An 18,663-nucleotide genomic window follows, 5' to 3' on the forward strand; every position below is an offset into this window, starting at 1 on the left:
TTCATTTCCCGTCTCATCTATGGATTATTTGCAACTTGGTCCTCGATCTATCGCTTTGTTCTGTTTTGGTCCTTTTTCGGCTCTTTTCTTCTGAATTCCATCTTTTCCATAGAAACACCTACATAGCATGAATTTAACAAGATTAAGTCATAATTCGACTATTTTGTCCATGTTTAAGTCATGTTAGTGAGCTAAATAAGTGTGTGAAAACACACTTATCAAATCCCCCAAACTTAAACTATTGTTTGTCCTCAAACAATGTAGTGACTTAATGCTAAACAAACAGGGCTTAATAGCTTGCCGTGTCTCAGGATTGGACTTAGTAATAATAATAGAAACAATATCAAGAGTGCGAGAATTGAATCAACCTTTACTCATCAAATGCAATACTCAACGTGTGTGTGTGAACTCATGCCAACATATCAAACTTATGATTAGTTTATCCCAAACCCATAGTGGTCAAATTTATCCTTACGTCACTCGAGAGATACACAATCCCCAAATTTATTCTTTTCACACAATTTCTCCGGGGTGTATTCTAAGGTTAGGAGTTTAAACAATTCTAATCCTTACCCTCTCTTAGTTTGGATAGATTTTACCATTACAAGTTCACATATCAACAAGTAGAGACTCTCCTTATTTTTGATTGCTTCAACCTTTAGGATTAAACTAAGCTACTTGCTTCGCATTGAGGTTATAGTTCTATCAACCAAAAAGGTTGTAACCTTTTTGGTGAGAGGAATATTCAATAAATATGCATTTTATGGCCTTGGATCATCAGATGGGATCTTCAATTCTTCCAAAAGTCTTTTTAGCCACATTCCTTCACAAATTATGTGCGCCATTGATCTATATTCTGCTTCAGCACTACTTCTAGCAACAACTGACAGCTTCCTGCTTCTCCAGGTGACCAGATTTCCCCATATATAGGAACAATAGCCAGAGGTAGACCTTCGATTAGGGCTGCACAAAAAAACCACGAAACCGCAAACCGAACTGAAACTGTTGAGTTGAAACCGTTGTTTCAAGTTCACGTGGAACCGTGGTTTCCTTTTTGTCAAATCGAACCAAACCGTTTCAAAATGGTTTGGTTTAGGTTTTGATTTTCAAAAACTACACAAAACCGAATCGAACTGTTTTTAAATTTTTTAATTAAAACATTAATTTTATTAACTTAAAATTTTTACAGTTTTTTCTTTTTTAAAAAAAATGCGAATTTAGTAATACAAATTATAACTAGCCTATTGAAATCAAAAAATAAATTATGTTCATCATTATTGACATATGATTTAACAAGTTCACAACACGTCCCTCCCCAATACTAAATTAAACTAAAATTATTCCAAAATCATATGAAATGAATAAAAAACATCTATTTTCAACAATCCAAATTTTGATTCAACAAAATTACGTCAGTAAATCACGTCCAAAACTTTAGAAGCCCTAACATAAACTCTCATTTTCCTAACATGTGACGCCTGTCTGTCACTGTTGAACAAATCACTAATCACCTTTGTCTGTTTCTATTAGTCTACTAATCTCTCCTCGAGTCGTCTCTTTCTCTCTTCTCATCTTAGTTCTTATTCAACCTATTTTCCCAATGTTCTTTCTTTTATTTATTTTTTTGAACTTATTATACACTTATGAGTTCTGGTTTGGATAAAAAAAATGATTATTCGTGTGCCTAATTGATAATAAACTTGTTTGTGATTTGAAAAAAACGAAGGACGAAACATATTGATTGTGTGAAAATGTTAAAGTTCCCTAACTAGCATTACTACCTTCTACTTTCATAAAGTAGTTGAGGATGAAATTCGTCAATTTCTAATAAGTCAAAACTCACCCTTTGTACATCTAAACATATCACGTTCAATCCTTATTTAACATCTTACTGGCAAGACTAAAGGAGTTTTAACAAAACTATAATAACAGAATGTAACTCTACCTTTATCAATAGTTATATGACAATACGAATATCAAACAAGAAAAGATAAATAAAAATGAAGAAAGATGCATTTGTTCTATTAACATCTTTTAGCATCTAACTTTGAAAATAATTTATTCTTAGGTTTCATGGTAAATATGAATGTAATTTAACATTTAACATAATTAGTTCTCGTTTAAACTTATATTTAACTTACGTTAAATACATTACTATAATGTCGAAAGGTAAATTGTGGATTAAAATCGAACCAAACCGCAAATAATGGTTTGATTTGGTTTGGTTCGAAAAATAAAATGGTTTGGTTTGGTTTGAAAAAATTTCATACCGCATAAAATAATTTGAGTTGAAAATATAGCACAAATCGCCCAAATCGAACCGCGTTCACCCCTACCTTCGATCAGTCAAAGATCCTGCTCAATCAGCGTCTAAAAAGATTTCTATGCCTCTATTTGTCCCTTTCTTGAAAAATAGCCCTTTTCCTGGTATTCTCTGAAGATATCTAAGAATCCTATATACTGAATCGAGGTGCTCATTAGTTGGGTGATGAGGTGGTATGTGGACAACACCCAACGATTTTTAGTGGTAAGGACGAGATGAGTCTGGATTGTGGGTAGATTTTTGTGAGTACGTGGCATGGAGTTTGGAATCTTAGGACTCTTGAAGGCATTCTATTGATGAGATAGGTGGCAGTAAGAACGACTTCCCCCCAGAAGTGTTTTGGAACTTGGGTAGTGAACATAATAGAACAAGCCACTTCTAAAATGTGTCGATTTTTTCTCTCAGTGTTGCGGAAGCTCCCTTGAAAAATCTTTAAATCAGTGATTTTCGTGTTCTGTTTAACGTATCTTTCTCAACCAACAACTAATCCAATCTGCTCCAAACCACAACCAATCTAATTCACCTCGGTTGTTATTCAATCTTACTCACGTAGGACAAGAAAAAATGATGATTTGTGGCCACAAAGGCTAAGAGAAGACATCACAAAGGTATACTATGAAGGAACCACCAATTGCACACGATAAACAAGTGTTTTGAACACTTCTAGAGGCTATTTTTCACACACAAAGGGGGCAGCCGGGATGCCACTTTCTCTTTCACAAAATCTCACAAAACATCATAAGAAAGTGACTAGGTTTATAGTCATATAAATATGCTCTAAGATTAGGCTTTAAGTTGGACCATTAAAGAGGTAAACAGGCCAAGATTCAAGCCATCCAAGAGAGAATACAATTGGGCCGAGTGTAGCTCATGGATTTAGTTGTCGGACTTATTTCATTCATCGGCCTATGTTTATGAAATAATATTAACCCATGTTAACATCATAACCCGAGATTTATTGGATATAAAAAAACCCAACAAATCTCCACTTTGATGCGCAATAAATCTACAAGCAATCAAAACACACAATTAGCACTTGCATAATCAAGGTAGCCAATAAAATTGGATCATAGACTTTACTTCGTGTTTTCAATCTGGAACACATATCATACCTACTCCATGTACTAACAGGGGCTAAGGTCAAAAAATTCAAGTAGAAGCAAAGATTTAACAGTAAACAATCGAGAACAAATACACATGAGATGACGATATACTATAAGATAATATATATACATAGACCTTTTCAGAAGCACATTCACATAGAACTTTAGATTAACACCAAGTCAATCAAACCATGATCAATCACATATGCAACACGTGCATAAATGACCTACGAAAAGATCTCACCACATTTATCCTATCCCATTCCGTGTTGCTCACACCTCTAGAACAGTCACAATAGATTTTAAGTCCACAGGATAATCCTCCATCTCCACATCACTTCTCCCAACCTACTTGGATAATGGGTCTTCACTTAACAGAAGTGATAGAAGTGCCTCTTTCACACTCCACCTGATCAGGGTCTCTTTACAGATAAAGGATCCTCGACATTTTATCACATCTCCACTCGTGATCCAAATGTCACACTTCACATCCCCGGTACATACCACAATGTACCTCTAGGCATCTACATTCCACTTCATTAAAAGACATCTAACACACTGTTAATGCATCCTAAACTACTATGCATGTAAACAATTACACTAAGTAATCACATTACCTCAAATTCATGCAAACACACATCAAACAAATTGAAATGCAACATATAATCATGCAACAAAATTAGGCAGTCACACACATGCAAAAAGGATCACACACAGATGCATATGCAGTATCTAGGCTTACTCTCAATAAACCTAGCTAGGGTCATAATTCGACCCCTCAACCAAATTCGCATCACCTCTCATCTTACCCTTCAATTTATCTTTCTTCTTGGGACAATCCCTAATAAAGTGCCCATACTTACCACGACTGTAACACCTTCTTCCACTAGACTTGTCTCTTCCCTTGTCCTTCTTCTTACTATCCTCATCACTCGAGTCGCTACTCAAATCACTACCGTCTTGAATTGTACCCAAATTCATTTGCTTAAACTTCATCCTACTCATCATATTTAACTCGCCACTCCTCATATCCTTTTTTTCAGCCTTAATGTCCATCTCCTTACTCTTAAGCGAATTTATGACAATCTCGGGTGTTAATGTGTTCCTACCGTACTTAATTTCATCACAATTAACGATGTTTTGAACTAACTTGTCAAAGACATCCAGATTGTCATCAAGATCCTTTGAATGATCTATTTTAAAGCTGAAAAAAGTTCAAGCAAGTATAGCTTATTAGGAATAGACTTAAGCAAATATAAGTCCTCCAACTTTTCTCAAAGTTGTTTTGTAGAATCTAGTTTTCCTACTTTTCTCAAAACAGTGTCAGATATGTGTAAAATAATTGAAGTGTATGCAAGTTCATCGTACTCTTCTTTTTCTGCTTCTGTTAAATTTTTAGGAAATTTGTCATCTACAGCTTTTAAAATTTTTTGTTGGACCAAAATACCTTTTATCTTTTGTTGCCAAATAGAAAAATCCCCTTTCCCATTAAAAATTTCAACTTCAAAGTGTGAAGACATTTTAAGAAAAACAGAACAACTAAAACACAGATAGGTCACACAAAGTTATCCTAAGGTCGCAATATACATCGTTCTAGATTCTCAGGGTTTCATAAGATTCACGATCTTAGATCAATGAAATATTCGAATGGGTCAAGTCCAGGTGTTCTAATGGGATAATTATTGCAAACACGAAAGTATATTAACAAAAAATTCAAATTTTCATGCAATGCAATGCAATAAATTAAACACAGAAGCAGTTATTAACTTACAATTATTAAATCTAACAATTCAAATAGAGAAAATAATTCCTAAATTTTCTAGCACAAGCAATGGTTGCCAAGTAATGACAATCTCCAATCCTAATTATCACCCCACACGATGATCTGCTAGTGTGATAATGTAAAAGTTTCAACCAATTTACTAGAGCAGACTAATCTGAGTCCGTAAATTATGAGACACGCGAATCTAATACTTTAGGACCACCACTATTCGTCCTAAAGTCTCTGAAAACTGCAGCAACCAAGAAATCACAATCGAAGTCCGAACGTCCGAAGAACAACGCTGTCCAGATTCTACTGAAGACCCTAAAACATAAAACTTTCAACACGAAAAATGTCAGAAATAATGTGAGAAACAAACTGCTTGGAGAGACCGTCGCCAAAAAAGCTCCACGCACCCGCACGTGCCTAGGAAACTCTGCGCGTGGTCTTCATGCATCACTGCCATGCACCTTCGTTGCCGACACGCGTTGTCCTGCAGGGTTCACCTCCACCTGTACGTACGCCAGTGGTCTCTGTTTCCCAAAACTCCTTCTGGATTGATCAGAAAATGCGAAAAACAGAGGTTGATTTTGACAGTTTTTGGACAACTTTTTCGATCTGATTTCTGCTGCGATTTCTGGACTTTTTGGTATGTTTCACGAGCCAAAACCACCACCTTGAAGTTCTGATACCAAAATTTTGCGGAAGCTCTCTTGAAAGATCTTCAAATCGGTGATTTTCGTGTTCAGTCCAACATATCTTTCTTAACTAACAACCAATCCAATTTGCTCCAAACCACAACCAATCTAATTCACCTCGGTTGCTATTCAATCTTATCCATGTAGGACAAGAAAAAATGATGATTTGTGGCCACAAAGGCTAGGAAAAGACACCATATAGGTATACTATGAAGGAACCACCAATTGCACACAATAAACAAGCGTTTTGGACACTTATAGAGGCTATTTTTCACACACAAAGGGGGGCAGCCGGGATGCCACTTTTTCTCTCACAAAATATCATAAGAAAGTGACTAGGGTTATAGCCATATATATACTCTAAGATTAGGCTTTAAGTTGGACCATTAAAGAGGTAAACGGGCCAAGATTCAAGCCATCTAAGAGGAAATACAATTGGGCCAGGTGTAGATCATGGACTTGGTTGTCGGACTTATTTCATCCATCGGTCTATGCCTATGAAATAATATTAACTCACGTTAACATCATAACCCAGGATTTGTTGGGTATAAAAAACCCAACACTCAGCTATCCCATTTTGTTGTGGCGTGTCTATGCAAGAACTCTGATGAACTATCCTATGTTCAAGAAGGTAATTTCCAAGGATAGAATGAAAATATTCTTTGGCATTATCGGTTCTCAAAATTTAAATTTTGGTTTTGAATTGGGTTTGTACCATTGAGTGAATTTCTAAAGATTGGACCTACTTCTGACTTTTCTTTCATAAGGAATATCTAGGTGATTCTAGAATGATCATCAACGAAGGAGAGAAACCATCGGGCTCCTGAAATATTATTGACTCATGAAGGACCCCAAATATTACTATGTATCATAGAAAAGGGATGTGATGCCTTGTATGGTTGAGTCGGATAGGATTTTTGAGTGTGTTTGGATATTTGGCAGACTTCACATGGGAAAGATTTTGAATTTTTATTGGTAAACAAAGATGGAAATAATTTTCAAGGTACATAAAACTTGGATGACCTAATCGAAGGTGCCATAACATAATAACTTTCATTATTTGAAATAGCTACTGAATTAAAACTCTTAAAACGATGATGAACATTTTGGCATTGTTTTTCATTTTGATCATCACCCTTGAAGAGGTAGAGACCTTCACTTTGTTTGGCATTACAATCGTCCTCCCCAAAATCAAAGTACTGAAATTCACAATGAGTAGGGAAGAACTTCGTAACACAATTCATGTCTCTAGTAAGTTTGCTAATGGACAAGAGATTACTAGTCAAATTTGGAACAAACAACACAGATTTCAGAGTTATTGCCTTTGAGATGATGATTGTCCCAATACCAATTACTGTGGATAGAGAACCATATGCTATTCTCACTTTATAATTCTTTAAGCATGGATTGTATTTGTAGAATAAAGAAGCATTTCCAGTCGTGGTTGGAGGCTCCAGAGTCAGTAATCAAAGGTTGTTGATCCTTAGTTTTGACTCCCAGAGCACTCAGAAAAGTACCTTTTTGAGCTACAGACCCTATGCTAGTAGTAGTAGATATTGTAGGGTTTGACTGGAGTTGGCTGAACATTTTCTGCAGCATTTCTATTTGCTCTCTATTAAATGGGGCAGCTTCAATCGTTGGCTGTTTATCTGAAGTTACTGTAAAGCCACATCTTTCTTTATTTGAAGTGGCATATTTGGTTTCCAATCGGTTGGCTTCCCATGGATTTTCCAGCATGTATCTTTTTTATGTCCAGGTATGCGACAATGGTCACACCAAGGTCTGCCTTTGCGGTTTTGGGGGTTACCAGTTGAGTTTATTGCACGAGTTGCAGGGGTTGAACTTAGAGACTGTGTCCTTCTCAACTATTTTCCTGTATTAGGCCGCATCTCCAGGTCAGTCCCAGTCCAATTCCTCAAAGACATCTAATTGTTGCCAAAAACGAGTAAGAATGTTTTAGTATTGAGTGACAGACAAATCACCTTGGCGCAAATCATGAAGGCTACTTTTGATCTCCAACAACTCTGCTGTGTTTTCATTATCAAAATAAGTTTCCTTTGCTGCATTCCAAACTTCTTTCTCGATTCCATAGAACATGAAATTCTTCCCAATTTCATTGTCCATGGTATTAATTAACGACGACATCACCATGTTGTTCTCTGCTCTCCGTGTTCAAAAAAGTGGGTCTTCCTTTTTAGGAGGTTTAGCGGCACAATTGGGGTAATCATCCTTTCCTTTTCTTGATATGAACATCATCACAGATCGAGCCCATTGAAGGTAATTGTGTCCATTCAGCTTATGACGGAGTGCAAGATTTTCAGATCCACCATTGTGAGAGGCCTGAGTTTGGTTGGAAGAGGCATCTGACGTGCTGCTCGTCTGTGGCCATTTCGTATTTGACCATCATCAGACTTGATATTGTTTCAAGCTCAGAGCATGCTCTGATACCATGAAGAAAAATATGAGAGAATTTTTCTTATTTTCTATTATGGAATAGGCATAGATTACAGTAATAAATAGGAGAGGAAACCATCGATTAGGTTCACCAAACTACTTAAATCTAGGAAGACTAAACATAGAAAACTAACCAATTAGGAAAACAGAAAAAATCTTGGAGATTGAGATGCTAATTATCCTAATCTCATTATTTGGAAACTAACTAATCATAGTCTACACCAAAATATTCCACATTAATGTTTAAAGCATATGAAAGACTAAACAAGCTATATACAACAAATGGGCATTCACAACATGAGTAATATGAATGATAATTAAACAAGTATCTATATTTTTAGAATCATTATACGTTGGAGATATTTATGGTGCCAAAATAATACTTATTCCTAGTTTTCATATGCGCTAGTACATAGATCATTTTCCTGACATGAATTGTTGTTGATGAAGAAATGCGTTGTATGTTTTATTTATTTATTTATTTATTGTATTTGGACAGTGTGATGAAATGTCTGGAAAAACTGGCCGGCCTGTTGAATTTCAGGTTAGATTTAAGAGTCATTTTTTCTCTACTTTGATGATGTTTATGTATCCTTGTGATTATATCTTCTCGCTTAAAGCTTTACAAGAAGCACTTATTCTTCATTTGCCTTGTATTTTTCCTTATTTTCCTTTTGGAGTGATCTATATACATGGATTCATAGCTTCTGCCAAGTAGCCTACAATTGTCTACTTACACATTGGTCCAGGGGGAATTTGAGCTTATGAACTTAAATTTGTTTCACAGTGCATTGTCCTATGACTGAGTTAGTGCATCTTTTTATGAAAGGTTTTTTGGTTGAGAGAGATTGCTGATTCCTGATGCTGGATCATTATTGGTTTCATACATCATGACAGCACTGTTTAGCCTGACCTTGACTTGTAAAAGCTTCTTTATAAAATAAGAGTAACTTATTGATGTCTATGGATTTTTGTTCATGTAGAATAGAGTAACTACTTGAGCTCTTGTGTGATGTATTTCATACTTCTCATTGGATTAAGCTTGAGGCTTACATGTTTTGGTTCTGTGCACATTAATTTAATGCCGTAATTTCATTTAAACTTTGAGATTTTATGTAGGTCAACGAAACTGATTTAGCTGTAATAGAAGGGGGAGAGATTGCTACAACAAACCTGAACTCCTGCAACGGTCCTGATTTTGTAATGGAACTTCAGTTTAAATTTAATATGGATGCAACTTCTACAGATGGTCAAAGTAAGCCCCTCTTTTTCTGTCAACTGGTTATCATATAAAATATGGCTTTTAAGCATGATCAATGTACATGTTTCCTTTATTCTACAAGAATTGTCAATATTTGCATTTGAATTCATTAGGGCAAAGAATAATCCAAGAAGCTAATGCGAGGCTGAAGTGTGTTTACTTCCCAATAATTGAGGTACTACTAGGTTCTTAATTCTTGGCCTTTGATTTATGGACATCTGTTAAGTCTTTTCACCCAAATACGTGTTTGGTTGATGACAGGGTAAAGAGAGCATTGAAAAGATTTTAGACAAGCTGAAAGAAGATGGGCTTGGAACCAGAGAAAGTTATGAGGGATTCAGTCGGGTCTCTATTCGGCGGTTAGGTCGACTACTGCCGGATGCTCGTTGGGTTAGTTGATCAGAATTATTCATTTCTTTTTATCTGAAATGCAGAGTATTTTAGTTAAATTTGCTTTTCATTTTCACAGGCTTGGCTTCCTTTCATGGAGCCCAGGCAAAAAATAGGTGAAAGAGCCCAAATTTTGAAGAGGTTGAGCTATAGAGTGAAATGCTCCATAGGTTAAAGCTTCTAGTAACTTAATAAACTTATCACTACCTTAGAGTATCCACCATTTTCAATATACTTGCCTGCATTAAATATATATTCTCGTCGAAAAATGTTGTGTTTTCAGATACAGATGCTGGTTTCAACCCAACGCCTTCAAAGGTATGGATTTTCATTAACATCCTGAAATTTGATTCTTTAATTTAAATAATAACTCTCATTTGACACAACAATTTCAATGTTTTTGACGAAGATTCATTTGGTTGTGTCTTCTAGATGGATTTAGCGCATCACCATCCTTTCACCACTGCATTAAAGAATTTTGGTAACAGGGCACTTGATATCGAGAAAGGTAATGTTGTTGGTTACCCGTAATGTGGGACTTAAATTTTGTTGTTTTGATTTTCAAAAGAAAGAAAGAAAGAAGCTCGTTTCTGTATTTTATTTTGAATCTGAACATCATACTTTTAAGCAGAGTTGCAAATCAAAATACATAGATCTGGAAAGATATTGACTCCTCCTCAGCTGGAGAAACAGTATCAAGATTGGATTTTAGAAATGCACGATCGTTATGATGAGGAAGTTGATAGTGGCGAGGACCAACCCACTTTAGTCGTCGTTCCTGAAAATAACAAAAAGCTTGGCATTTCTTCAGATGGTACACTTAATAAAAAAAATCTTATTGCTGCCTTATATCCTGTAATTACATAATTTTAGATTCAAACACATTTCTATTTAACAATTTTGCTAGCTGTGCGGGAATAAATTTATGATTATTTTGTGATACATTTGGTTAAACTCTTAGTTTTGAGGGTTCATAAAGTGATAAAGAGGAAAGGAACATCCTGGGAAGCAGGTCAGAAGATTAAAATTCTGAAGGGTGCATATGCTGGATGCCACAAGACCAACGTGTATGCTACATTAGAGTATATAGTCCTTGAAGGGCTCCAAGGGGATTCTTGTGGTAAGTGCACATGATTGGCAAATGATTGTCGCAATTTTGAGTCTGATGTACTTTTTATATGTAATTTGAAGGATATCCACTTGCCGAGAGGCAATATCTTAAGTTAGTTGCAGATATAAAATGTTCTATTTTGGCACAAATGTAAACATACGTTCATTAGGTTTACTAAAAAAATTTTACACATCTTGATCATAACTAGAACTGTTTAGGACTTCATGTAAATATATTTTCTATTTCTCAAATAATCTAATCATTTTATTAAATTATTGTCATAGGCGAGGCTCGTTTGATTTGCAGGTAAATCATTTTCTAAATGTGTCGATTTAAGGGATTTTGGCGTCTAACTAAACTTTCTGACAATCCTTTCAATACTGTTATTGATAGGCCACTTGGTCTACCAGAGGACCAAGGTTGCCTCCTTTCAGTTGACAATGGAAATAACTTCATAGACGTTCGCGGTTCTCTGTCATTACCGATCAATGTGATTGATTCTGGAAAGGTTACTCATTTAGTTTAACATTGTTGGTATTCAGATTTTTCTTTATTTTTGGGTCCACCTGGAGATGTTTTACTAGCTTATTACACCAAAATGTTACTAAATGTAGCGTCCTTGAATGCAGTGTATTGCCATTAATGATACCGAGTGGGAGAACCAAACTGAGAAAGCATGTCAAAAATTGCCTTCCATCATTGATGTACTGAGCCTCTCCAATTGTCAAGAATTGGAGGTTGATGGGGTAAGCAGTTTATTTTGTCTCTATTTCTTAACATACTTTCTTGAGATATTATTTCTTGATTCTCAGTATGAATAAAGCTAGATTTCCAAATTAACAAGAATGCAGCAAGTAGATAAATGAAGCTTTTAGTTACCATTCTCCAAGATAAGGAAAATGGAGTTCAACTGCTTTTTTCTACCATTTGGCTTGGTAAATCTTTTTCAAGCTCGTTTTATGGATTCATAAATCAGACATTCTGTATGGCATATATTTGGAAACTAGCTTGATTGTACTCGAAAAGGTTGAAATGATGTGTTAGAAATCCTGATGCAAAGTCCAGTAGCGTCATGATGTTCAAAGATCTCAGATGATTTGTGAACAGCTTTTATTACAAGTTGGCTACTTGTAATCAGTACACATTTTAGCATCAATTTGACAATAAACTGCCTGATAAAAGAGCAAAGTTCATGCTCAAAGGAAAATTAAATTTATCCTGATTTGAGCATTACTACACATCAGCCTAAGGATACACTTGGTTTGGTTTTTCTCAAACTTTCCCCTTTAAGTTATGACAGGGAAGAAATGTTACCAATTTTACTATATTTATGATGTAGTTTTGTTCATTTTTCAATGTTGCTTCCTTTGCAGGCATTACCTGTTGATGACATAGAAGCTGGATATGCTCTTCCAGCGAAAATTATTGCAGTCGTTCGTCCAAAGTCTTTCAATTCTAATAGAACCTCCGAAAAATTGAACCAAAAGTTCATTGTTCGAGAAAATTTTGAAATGAGTTTGGAAGTCAAATTCCAGGCTGATGACCGGACTGTTGGAAGTGTTAATCGTGTTTATTCTGGGAGGATAACCCCTTCATCATATAAGGGATTTCATGGTTTGTACATATTTCCAGTGGGATCGAAATTATCCCGCATATTTCAGAAAGCTGGAATATACACGTTTTCATTCTCTCTTGTAAGTAATATACTTGTAACTGATCTATTATATCATGTGCTTTAAATGTAAGAGATCCATCTCTGATCTTGTATTTGCTGCGTTTGGATTTTATTTGTTAGAAAGAGTTGAGGGAAGTCAATTGTACAAGACGAGTGCGAGTAAAGGCATTGGCTGATACTGATTGTTGGAAAGTTTTAAGTGAAAAGCACAAGGATATTACGATAAGGTAAGCTGCCTATCTCTTAAGTTTGTGATCCATATAATTTATTGGGTTTGCCCATATTAATTCTTTCTGCTATTGCTGATTTATTACAAAAAATATATCTTTTACAGTTATTACATCTTTATTTGTTCATAATTATTGGACAGGATTGGTTCGCATTTCCCCTCCCTATCTGTAGCATGCTATGATAGATATAGCAACCGCATTCCGTTCACATGTGTGCCAGAACTGACAACCAGGCTCAGCTCAAACAGCGGTTTTCTTGCTCATACATGTAGTATGGACGTGGATTTAACACTTGATAAATTAACTATGGTTATTAAGGTAGTTTTACTTGCTTTCTGAAACTATTTTGCTCATAGATCTTATGCCAAAATGCCTCGACTCAAAAATAGTAACCTTTGTAGGATATCTCGGTGATAAGCGACGAATTGGATAAGATTCGGCCAAGTTATGATGTCTCATTAATCATAAGCTCGCTAGATGGAAAACACTCGGTGGCTATTGCATGTCAAGGTATTCTAAATTGTTGTAGAAATGAATTGTATGACATGTATACAAATTAATTGTTTATTTTATTCTTGATATTCACTGCTTATTCTCACCACCCAAACAACTCTATGGTTAGTCGTTCCTGGAGATCCACAAAGCATCAAGGTAAATCCAACAACATCATGCAGAAAATTGCTTCCAGGACAGATAATCAAAGAACTTGTATTAGAGGTATGCAATTGGTCATTGTTGTGGCCCAATATCATTATTCACCCTATGTTTATGAGTGTCACAAATTCATACTTATTATTCAGAAAAGTTTGGACAAATATTTCGCCATGGAATATGGAATCATTTTTATTTTTGTTGATGCAAGGTAAGATTCATGAGCAGGAAAATGTGAGGAAGAAAGAAGGGGGAATGAATATGTTAATTTGAAACTTTATTGATGATTGGTATTTGCGTGTTAATTCTGTGAGTTCCAATTTTCATGTTATAGGTAGATTGTCAATTAATTATTTACAATATTCTATAGTTTTTAAACACAAGTTTTCTTTTGATATGTCCACATCAATATCGTGTTTGTACTCTTCCATTTTTGTTTTGACATCTCTGCGAAATTTTTGGCTTGATATATCGCAATATTCTTTATTGACACTGTAAATAATTTCCATTACGCAGCTGTTTGATTCATATGGTAATCATATCAAGCAAGATGAGGTGATCCAGTTGCGTGCCGATGGGTTTATTTTTCTAGATAAAGCAGGATATGTTTGTAAGGTAGGTCAAACAGGCATTTTATACTGGTCTTTCAAAGCATATTGGAAGATCTTCAATAGGATTCTTAGTCTCATACGTTGACCAAGGAGCTCTCTTACTGGAGCAAAAATACTTGTCCGAAAGTAAGAAATAGATATCAGAATATATTTATATTTTGTAGAAATCATTTTGATGGTTTGAAGACTAAATTTTACACGCTTCAATTGCTGTTAAGCTTTTGGATTTAGGTGGTTTGATATAGTAGAAGAGCAAACAAGGACACTGGTTCAACCTCAATCTGACCTGTTCATGAAAATTATGAACAGTATACATGTCATGCCTTTAAGAAGACAATAATCCAGCCTTTGAGTGAGGAGACAAGTTGAAGACTAAATATTAACACTTTCTAACAGTTTGAAGTCTGATGCTATTTTAGAGTGCAGCATAATGCGACAAATGATGGAGCATTTTAAAAAATTTCAAAGATTAAGTAAATAAGAACTATTTTATCGCATCACTTTAGAATACTTATTATCAACTCCACTTGTTAAGTTTTCTTATCTTTCTAATATTCAATTTCCTTAACTATGTCTTCCTTTTACTGACAGGTAGATGATCATGGGTGTGTAGACCTGAGCGGCAGTTTAAAAGTTTCTAAGGGATACGATAAACATGGTATGCAGCTTCTGCTTTTGTTTTGATCCACTTTTAAATAGGCATGCTCTTTCATCTTCCAAACATGACGGTTTTAAGCTTCATGCTCATTTGCCTCGTCTAATTTTTGTTATCGTCTCTTAGGAATGTCCTTATTCGACTTTGGGATTGTGGAGAAACCATTTGAGGCCATTGTTCATAATTATTTTCTGTTTAATTTTTTTGCCTAGCTGTCAACCTCAAATGCTACTTGGTGTCTTTTAAATCAGGTGTACTTTGTTTATTCCCGCATTGGAATAATAAGTCTTTGTCCTCCCTTTCGTTTACCTATATATTGGAGTCCCGTTTGAGCTTTAAATTCATCTCAATTTCGGTGGTAGCATTTGAGAGCTATCTTTTTGGCGAGCTTTGATTTCCTTGGTATCGCTCAGAACAAATACTTCGGGGGTATTATGTGTTAGGGATTAAGAACAACTCTTTTATGCTCTCCTTTATTATTAATAATTTTTTCTCATATTTGCCTGTGTATGTAGGCCAAGCACTACAAAAGGTAAAAATTCACTTGTTCTTTTTACCTATCACGTTTTGTTTAAATACCAAATTTTGGGCCAAGTACTTTGAAATGATTTTTACGTTTATATTTTAGAAAAATTATGTTGCTCTGGTAATTTAGTCAAATATTCTTTCCATATACAGTTTCCCTTTCTGTACTTTTACAAGAGAAAGTCATCTACAAGTTAGAGTTTCGAACTGAAATGAGAAGGCTGACAACAGCTTCAACGGTTTGTACACTTTTTCTTCTTCCTCGTTGTTTTTTCCTCTTTTCCACCAAGAAAATATCTGAACAGTCCAAGCTTTTGAAACATAATATAATTTTATGTTTCCTAAATATCAGGTTCTAAAGCAGTGTGTTGCTGGATCTCAACTGGACAATCTTGTATTTAAGATCGTTAATTCTGAAGGAGAAGTGGATAGAAGTATCCATAGTGAAGATGAACATGGACAGTTTCATACTCTTATGTTAAAGTCAGATTCATTTGATATTGATGATTCTGTGCGCTACAACTTCCAGCATGGACAATGTTGCATTCGCTCTATTCGTCTCCCTCAGAGAGCAGGAATTTTCTCCTTTACAGCTGCTCACTCTCGTTATCCAGAGCTAAACTTAAATGTAGAGGTTGCAACATTTCCTAAACCTTGTTTCTTTTTTAATGATAAGAGTCGTATGCTTATGTATGTGAATACATTTATGTAGGTTCATGTGGAGCAGGGATTAGTGGAAAATAGAGTCCAGCTGCAAAGATCAATTGGAAATACATTGCAGCTGCAGGTATCACCTTCCTTGAAGGTTCCCAAATTGGAGCAGAAGCAAGAAAATTTCTCGCCCCAGAGTTCAGTTGGAAAATTAATGGTTTTTTACGATTCACTTTCATCGAAGGTAAAAAAGGTGAACCAATATAATCTCCAGAGTGAAAGTTTACAAGGAAAGATATCGTGCTTTCAGGACTCAGTGGCTTCTGAGGATTGGGGAAATTCATCTGGGAGCATCGTCCTTCACCAAAAGGTATTCTGATTCACAAAACCTATATTTTAGAGGTGTTACCTGCATTCTGCCTATTATAAAATTTTAAAAGCATAAACTTGGGCACTACCATTACAGAAACTCTTCAGATAAATATTTTATTTTACCTATTTTACATTTTTTTTCCCATTTGTTAAAGAGATTTTTCTCTACAGGAGCTCGAGGAAGATCTTTGCAAGTATGGTTTGTGCATTGGCGAGCTTGAAAGGAAATTGGAATGGATCAAATATCGGAAGTCTCAAATTCAAGGTTTTAGCTTTGATAACTTTGATCTATATCTACACTTAATTCTAGTACGTGTCATCCTTAGACAGGCGTGGGATTCATAATCTACCACTTGATTGCTTTTACAATTGTTTTTTTTTTTTTTTTCCTAATCAATAAGTGTGGCGTGATCTCCATCAAGGTTAAAATTTTGGATGTTCGGATTATTTTTTTAGACTCTACTTGTTTTATCAATGTGATGAGTTTTCCCAAGTTTTATTCTGGTTAGGTTTGCCTGGTAATACGTATTGTTTTTATCATTTCCCTTCACATCAACAGGTTAGTAATACTTGTTTCCTTTAAATTTTCCTCTTTGACAAATCATTTGTGACACTAACTATCCAAAAAAAATTATAGTAGTGATAATTTGAACTCTTAGTATATCTTTGGTAAGAGATCTAAAAGCTTGTTTATCATTGTCGAGCCATATAGAATATGGCGTACCAAACATGCACTTGGAATGTTAATCTGAACCTTTATTTATTGTGGATTTTTCAGCTGTAATAGAAGAAAAACAAATGGAGCTTAGAGAGATAGACAACGAGTTTGACGAAGAGAATCGAGAGTTGCAAAGAACTTTGGAAACATTTCATATGAAGCGAGATAGGTACGCACAATTCTTGAATGAAAATGAATCTGTGCTTCGAAGCTTGGAAAACAAGTCGTGTAAGAATGAACGGGAATGATTAACAGTGCTGGTCTAGCTCCTTGTTTATGCACAAGTTATTCTATATTTGGCAGACAACATACTTCCAGTAGCCAAGCTACCAGATAGTAATCAACTGGTTGGTTGATAAAGGATTAACATATGTTTATATATATGTGTGTATGGTTTAGGTGAAAGGAACAGGTTGAAGACTTGTTTTAAAGATATTAAATGGGATGGTTTGAGTAGAAGAATGCATTTTGCAGCTTTCAGAAGTTTTTTAGACTTGAGACAATATTGGCACCTTGTATGGCAGTATTTACACGAGCCTTTTTTGTATCTTATATGTAATACTGATTAGGATGATCATAAGCTAAATTTCTGTGCTTCGACTACAGCAGTCGAGGATTTCAACTTAGTCGACAAGTATGCATTTTACAACTAACCAATGCCAAGATAAAGTTAAAAAGATTTAATATTTGAAATATATGAAAGAAAACTAATCGAGGATTGGATTATGAAATCCCATCAAGTCACCCCATTTGCTATATTCCAACAATATACAACCATCCAATTCACAGGTAAGTGAGTGCGCTCTTGTTGTTTGAATGGGATTAAAGTGCACAACGGAAGAGCGAAGGTGGCAGAATGATGCTTATAATTTAGGCTTAGCATCTGTGTTTTGCCTCACGTGGAAATAGAAAGCCTTGACCATCCCTTTCATCTACCGATATATTGGAGTCCCATTTCTAGGTTGAAATCCACCCTATTCTTTATGTTTTAATAATATTATGGAAAATTCTAAGGGTTCATTTACATGTCTTTTGAAAAGTTAAAATGAGTTTTTAATATTCAGAAGGTACTTTGGACTCATTTGGTTAATTTTATGAAGACGTTTTTTTTTTTTTAATTTACATTTCAATTCTATTTGTTTGTAACTTAAATTGTTTATGAACATTTTTCAAACAAGCTTAAATTGATTGTGATGGATTTTTCCACATCGATGTGGCCTCTACAAGGTCATGGAGTCGGTCTTTAATGACATGTTTTTCAAGCACACTGCTGTTGACTTCAACAAAATATACGTCGATGAGCTCTTCGATGTGGCGAAGGATTTGGTGTGTATGCAATGTCGACATTCATGCCATTTAAGTAAGGGAAGGAAGTGGAGAGGGAGCTTGGAGCCAACAAAGATGAGCTTGAGAAGTATATCACAAAGCACAAGAAGTCTCCAAATTTTTCGTTTGGTTTTACCACAGTAATTG

The 18,663-nt window shown here is 35.2% G+C and overlaps 1 protein-coding gene across 4 annotated transcripts in view; it reads left to right on the top strand.

Annotated features, from left to right (window-relative positions):
* LOC111405633 overlaps positions 1 to 17,812 on the top strand; it is a 26,671-nt gene extending 8,859 nt beyond the window's left edge. Inside the window, exons 12-36 of one of the 4 annotated variants that reach the window (XM_023034599.1) lie at positions 8,840 to 8,884; positions 9,460 to 9,595; positions 9,715 to 9,776; positions 9,863 to 9,991; positions 10,071 to 10,161; positions 10,275 to 10,309; positions 10,424 to 10,499; positions 10,623 to 10,805; positions 10,953 to 11,111; positions 11,387 to 11,408; positions 11,496 to 11,610; positions 11,732 to 11,848; positions 12,476 to 12,796; positions 12,898 to 13,004; positions 13,148 to 13,325; positions 13,409 to 13,517; positions 13,630 to 13,724; positions 14,175 to 14,273; positions 14,861 to 14,927; positions 15,603 to 15,688; positions 15,802 to 16,083; positions 16,162 to 16,236; positions 16,345 to 16,470; positions 16,644 to 16,737; positions 17,251 to 17,812. In XM_023034599.1, coding sequence (XP_022890367.1) covers positions 8,840 to 8,884; positions 9,460 to 9,595; positions 9,715 to 9,776; positions 9,863 to 9,991; positions 10,071 to 10,161; positions 10,275 to 10,309; positions 10,424 to 10,499; positions 10,623 to 10,805; positions 10,953 to 11,111; positions 11,387 to 11,408; positions 11,496 to 11,610; positions 11,732 to 11,848; positions 12,476 to 12,796; positions 12,898 to 13,004; positions 13,148 to 13,325; positions 13,409 to 13,517; positions 13,630 to 13,724; positions 14,175 to 14,273; positions 14,861 to 14,927; positions 15,603 to 15,688; positions 15,802 to 16,083; positions 16,162 to 16,236; positions 16,345 to 16,470; positions 16,644 to 16,737; positions 17,251 to 17,438 — 2,997 coding nt within the window. In that variant the 3' untranslated portion in view covers positions 17,439 to 17,812. Of the gene's footprint in view, positions 1 to 8,839; positions 8,885 to 9,459; positions 9,596 to 9,714; positions 9,777 to 9,862; positions 9,992 to 10,070; positions 10,162 to 10,274; positions 10,310 to 10,423; positions 10,500 to 10,622; positions 10,806 to 10,952; positions 11,112 to 11,386; positions 11,409 to 11,495; positions 11,611 to 11,731; positions 11,849 to 12,475; positions 12,797 to 12,897; positions 13,005 to 13,147; positions 13,326 to 13,408; positions 13,518 to 13,629; positions 13,725 to 14,174; positions 14,274 to 14,860; positions 14,928 to 15,439; positions 15,457 to 15,602; positions 15,689 to 15,801; positions 16,084 to 16,161; positions 16,471 to 16,643; positions 16,738 to 17,250 lie in introns of those variants that run through there. The other 3 variants (XM_023034597.1, XM_023034598.1, XM_023034600.1) reach the window with 3 other exon arrangements.
* Positions 17,813 to 18,663: the final 851 nt, after the last annotated feature.

This window comes from Olea europaea, chromosome 12 (genome assembly GCF_002742605.1).
Source record: "Olea europaea var. sylvestris chromosome 12, O_europaea_v1, whole genome shotgun sequence".
Taxonomy (NCBI): Eukaryota; Viridiplantae; Streptophyta; class Magnoliopsida; order Lamiales; family Oleaceae; genus Olea; species Olea europaea.